Here is a 5,440-nt window from a genome sequence, read left to right on the forward strand (position 1 = left end):
TGTAGCACCTGGAAGCAATAACCTCCAAGCGTGAACTGCACCAGAGTTTATTTAATCATATTAATAGCATATGTAGATGTGCCCAGTGTGTCTTTTTCATTAACATGATTACCAGCAGTTTTAAACTTATCACAGATTATTTCATCGCACTAACGTGACTCTGTACTAGACTTAGGATAATTGCTTCATAATGTGTGGATAACAGCGCTACATTTACCAGACTAACTGCTTCTCTGACCTCTTTGAAGGCACTCTGCTTTCAAGCCTTAGGTCATCACCTCCCTTAAGAGACAATTGCACAATTCTCCCACTCTTGGTATTGGCACCCAAACTTTTGTCCTGCAGGCCAGATGAGTGGCATGGAGTTGGTCTGCAGACTAGATCCCATGTCGGGTCAGCACATGGGGTTGTCCATGGGTGTGATTCAACCCCCAGCCCAATACTGCATGCCCAAATTGAGCTCTGCACTGGTTACTCAGGTGCAAAGGGCCACATGACCTGGTCCACAGAGCTCTTCACAGGCTCAGAAATTTGGCAGCAGGGGAGCGGCAATTAACATTGCCACCACTTCCGCACTGCCAAATTTCCAGGTCCTTAGGGAGCTCTGTGGGCCAAATGATATAGTTCCACATACCCCACAAACACTGCACCCACCCACACCCCCCACTCTCACACCCATGTGCCTCTGAGGAGGCCCCCTCACTGCTACATGCATACACACTACCACACACATATGCACACCCACACTGCCAGCCACCCTCTCCCCCTCCACACACCCTACAGCCCCCTATAAATCCCATACCTACTCACATACCTACACATCTGCACAAACCCCCCATACCACCCACCCACATCCACACATACCCCCACACCCTCCCCACACCCCACACACATCAACCCCCCACAAAACTCATACCCACCACAGAACCCCCCACAAACCTCATACCCACCCTCCCATACTTCCCACAACCCTCCACACCCTTCCCCATAATATACAAGAGTAAGACTTGATTTTGAGCTATTATTGAATCACTTCTATAAATAGCGCAAACACACAAATCAGGACAATTTTTTTTTTAATAAAATTAAAATATGCTATTACAGATGTTTGATTTTTAGTATATCATTTGTTTGTTTTCCTGGTTCCAAGATGGCAAACCCCCTTCCCAAAAGAAGTACTTCTGAGGGCAAGGGGAGGGACTGCCAATGGCAAAGGTCAGAGGTTAGGGCTGGGACTATTGGTCCCAAGATGACAACCAGGTGGCGGGGCACTTGTCAAGGGATGGGGCAGCCCATGACAGCTCACCAAAACTTGTTAAGTGGCCCTCTAGCCCAAAGAATTGCCCACCCCTGCTTTAGAGAGCCAACAGACCAGTTTAACAAAATTGTGCATCATGGGAGATGTACACAGAGCAGGAAAAGTTTCAAGATCCTGGATTCACTCTGTTTTCCAATCTAATGCCCTTGCTGCTGTAAAGTAAATCAACAGCTGGTCCCATTCATTCTTGTTCTTATGGAATAAACTATTCCTCTCATGTGTCCCTTAATGGACAAGTCCTGTAAACATAGTTAGAAAGCTCTGGCCTGTGATTCAGAGCTTTTTCTTTTCTTTTTATGAGGTTCAAATTAGCCATGGACACAGAATGAGAAGGAAGGAAGGAAGAAAACACGGGGCGGGTGGGGCGGGGGGGAGGAATCAAAAGAGAAATAGAAATACAGCAGAGAGTAGGGTTTCATCAGAGGATCAGTTTAGTATCTTTCTATTCAATGCTTTGGATGTTTAAAGCCAAGCCAAGCCCACAACTAGTGGGCTTGGCTAGAAGGTCTGAGTCATGTATTTGCAGCAGCGTTTAAATAAGGCAGGAGCCACTTCAGCCCCTCGGTGCATCCAGAAAGACAGTCAGCAAGAGGAATCCTCCACAGCCTACTGAGCCAGAGAAGTGGTGACTAGGGGCCCCCAGGTGTGAGAGAAAAAGCCATCATGAGCACAGCAGGCAAAGTAAGCAAGCCATTTAAGAAAAGTATCACTGCAAATGATAAATGGGCAAGGATCTAATTGCTAATGATGTTGCTTTAAATGTGTGACTTTGTGAAGTTTAACCCCAAAATGACAAAAATAAAAGGGGCATAAATATCACCTGAAAGACAAGTTTTTAATTATTTCTGTGTTAATACAGTAAACTTGTTTATTCACCTATGGGATAATCTGCCACGGTGCTTTAACTTGCTGCCGTTCCAGCTCCCTGCCAATAAATGTTGCCTAACTGTGTATTTTCTGTCAAGATAGCTAATATGCAGCAGTTACCTGGAAGGGAAAAAAACATGCATAGCTTGTTTAGCAATGAAGACAAGCCCCCTATATTTTGAAACCCTGGTGTGATTCCAGCTAGCTTTCTGCTGCTATGTCTTCCTACAGCTAATCAAAGTGGGTGAAACTTTGCTCTCAGATATATATATATAAAGAGCCACCACTGAATCTGGTAGAACTGGAGAAGAATCCTTGTCTGAGTCGGGGAAAATTACTTTTGGATTGTTCTAGAATCAGTTGCATTGCCCCAGAGTTTTTGGCTACATTTTATAAAGTTTGCAGAAACTTTGCCCTTTGCAAGCTGTGCAAATATTGTTCCCATATGGTTTGTATAATATTATGTGAGAACAATATGTACAAGTTCTGTTTTCATTAAGTTCCAGGCATTGCCCTTTACAGCTGAGACCAAAGATCACATATTCAGGGTCTGCTTATACATACATGTATCGGTTACCTTGTGGATTTATTGTTCCTTTTTATAATTAAGCTGAGCTGTGGGAACCCCTGGACCTTCCCCCCATAGTGGCAGCACCCCCTGGGTGGCACCTGCCTGATGGCAGCCCTCCCAGGAATTCCTGGTAGGCACCGCCACTGCAAAGGGAAGGACTGGGGGACCCCTGCAGCTCAGGGGCCGCCGGCAACTTACCCCTGGCCATGGGAGAGGCCGGCAGACTTCACAAGAAAAGAAAAAGGATCAGGCCCGTCATTGCTTTTTTTTTCACCCCTCAGCAGAGCCTGCAGCATATGGCCTGATTCAACAGTGCTTGGAGCACTGGAAGCCCAGGTGTGCTGGGGGAAGCCCTGGCTTGCCAGGCTTCCAGCACACCATGAACGATCCCCATCGCCTTCCCGCCACTGGAAGCCCACCAAGCCTGCGCTTCCAAGAGCCTGCCCAGGCTTCCAGCACCCTGTGCACCATCCCTGCTGCCTTCCCCGGCTGCCAGCACACCCAGCCACCCTCCTGCCACCTTCATGCACTGCCCCAGGGCAAGCCAGTCCATTCCCAGGGCATCGTGCGGAGGTGGCAGGAGCTGTGTGACATGTACACATGACAGATTTTTGTCCACAATGGGAAAATTGCCATGGCCAAATTAAAATACATTGGAGGTGGTCTAAGTTGCTATGTTCAAAAAATATTGACACAAAAAACTTTGTGCATGTGTATATGGTGATGCAATTATGCTAGTCAAATAGCGATTTCTCATCACTTTTCATCACATGTACGTGGCCACATCATCACATATACAAGCGCCCTTAGTTCCTTGGCTAAACCATGTCCAAAATCATAAAGATATACATAAACAGCATGGCATTTATATAATGATAAAAGTGACATGGATGGATACAGCATAGCATTGGCTTTCCAACAAAACTACATGCACCATATCAGTGAAATAAGCACAACAAAACCTTCATGGCACCCTATATCCCAGACCATAGTGGGGTTCATGACAAGGGGACAGAAGGACATCTGACCAGTGGAAACAGGATCATTTCCAGAATAGCCAGGAGGGGGCTCTCACTGGCAATGAAAAGAAAGGAATGACACTGCTCTGTCATAGGAAAGTCTTCTGCAGAATGGTACTACATTGGATAAAGGAGGCAGCACAGATGCAAATCATAGAGAAGAATCAGCTGGCTTTAAGCCCAAGGCTCTGCTCAGAGGACACTAGGACCACACTCAGATAGCAGCCTCTCCTCATTATTAAATTCACTGACTTTCAAAGGCATTTGGCAGCCTGGAAATAGCTACATGGCAGAGTGTCCTTCAGTCCTACAGAAGGCCAGTCAAAGTTGTCAAAATCAAGGCCAAAGACAGAGATGGAAATCCTCTGTAAGGGCTAACAGCTCAACATCAAAGTGGTTCAGAATGGACACCAGTATGAAACAGGGCTGCATTCTCTCTCTGCTTCTGTCCGGCACTGCCACACATTGGATAATGAAGAAATAAAGGTAAAATATTTCCTGGCATAGTGCTAATAGATGGCAAATATCTAGATAGACTTAGATTTTGCTGACAATCTTGAGGCATTGAGTACACCTCCAAAGAGCGACAAAAACGATAGACATCTTGGCAAGGGCCCAAAATCAGTCATGCCAGAAAACCCACCACCTTGAAACAAGTTGTAACATCACTTTAGAAGGAAAAAACATCAAGAAGATAGAATAGTTTGGATACCCGGGGAGTACTGTGCTAGCAAAGAGAGACCTCAAGAAGGAAGTGATGTCAAGGGTAGAAAAGGCACTTGCATTCATCAAACTTAAAAACACATGGATATCACTATATTGCACTGGAACAAAATGGAACATTTTCAAATCAGATAATTTCAGTGCTCATGTACAGCTGCAAGCTGGAGCTCTTTCAAAGCACTGAGACAGGAAACTAGGCACTTTCAAGTACAAGGGCAAGTGGAAAGTTTTTGCATGTTCTGTGGGAGGGCTGCATCCAAAATCAAGAGATCTAAGAGATAATCAGCTAGTAGCTTGTCATAACAAAGCTCAGAAGGAAGACTTAAAGCTATTCAAGGCATGCATTCTGGATACCAACAAGCACACTCCCACATAAAGTCCTTTATGGGCGTCTCCAGACAAGCATGGTCGTGCAGTATGTGGTGTTCTCCTCCCTGCAAGGCCACGCTGTCTGAGCATGCACTGTGCCATTTTTTTCCCCTCTGGCTTTTTTTGACCCCTGGATATCCAGCACAGTGCTGGATCCAGCCTCCCCTACTAGCCCTGGGGTAACTTGCCATTTGCGAATGCATGTATGTTATGGGCATTCCCCAGGGACAAGTAGCTGTGGTGCAAGGTGCAATGGAGAGGAGTGGAATAAACTAGTTGTCATCCTGTGAATCAGCATTGGAGGGAGAAGGATGAACAAATGAAATGAATAAAAACTGACAGGTGATCAAAGAGAAGAAAGAAAAATCCATCTAGCTTAATGTATATGCTATACTTTGTCACGACCCAGTGATTTTTGTGCCTCGGCACTATGGAATTTCCTGGCCACACGAGAGCTCCTTTGCACGGCAGATTGTTCTGCTGCAATTGAGAACCCGCGTGTAGGAGAGAGTTCCCGCCAATTTGCAGTTTCCTTTGCAGGATGCATTTCTTCTTTGCAGCACAGAAATGCAC

General features: G+C 45.8%; 1 protein-coding gene across 1 annotated transcript in view; it reads left to right on the forward strand.

Annotated features, from left to right (window-relative positions):
- Positions 1-1,844: 1,844 nt before the first annotated feature.
- Positions 1,845-5,440, forward strand: part of ADH1C (alcohol dehydrogenase 1C (class I), gamma polypeptide) — a 36,025-nt gene continuing 32,429 nt past the window's right edge. Inside the window, exon 1 of the mRNA XM_014519991.2 lies at positions 1,845-1,999. Within this exon, the coding sequence (XP_014375477.1) occupies positions 1,982-1,999 (18 nt within the window). The 5' untranslated portion in view covers positions 1,845-1,981. The remainder of the gene's footprint in view (positions 2,000-5,440) is intronic.

Source organism: Alligator sinensis, unplaced genomic scaffold (assembly GCF_000455745.1).
Source record: "Alligator sinensis unplaced genomic scaffold, ASM45574v1 scaffold353_1, whole genome shotgun sequence".
Lineage (NCBI taxonomy): Eukaryota > Metazoa > Chordata > Crocodylia > Alligatoridae > Alligator > Alligator sinensis.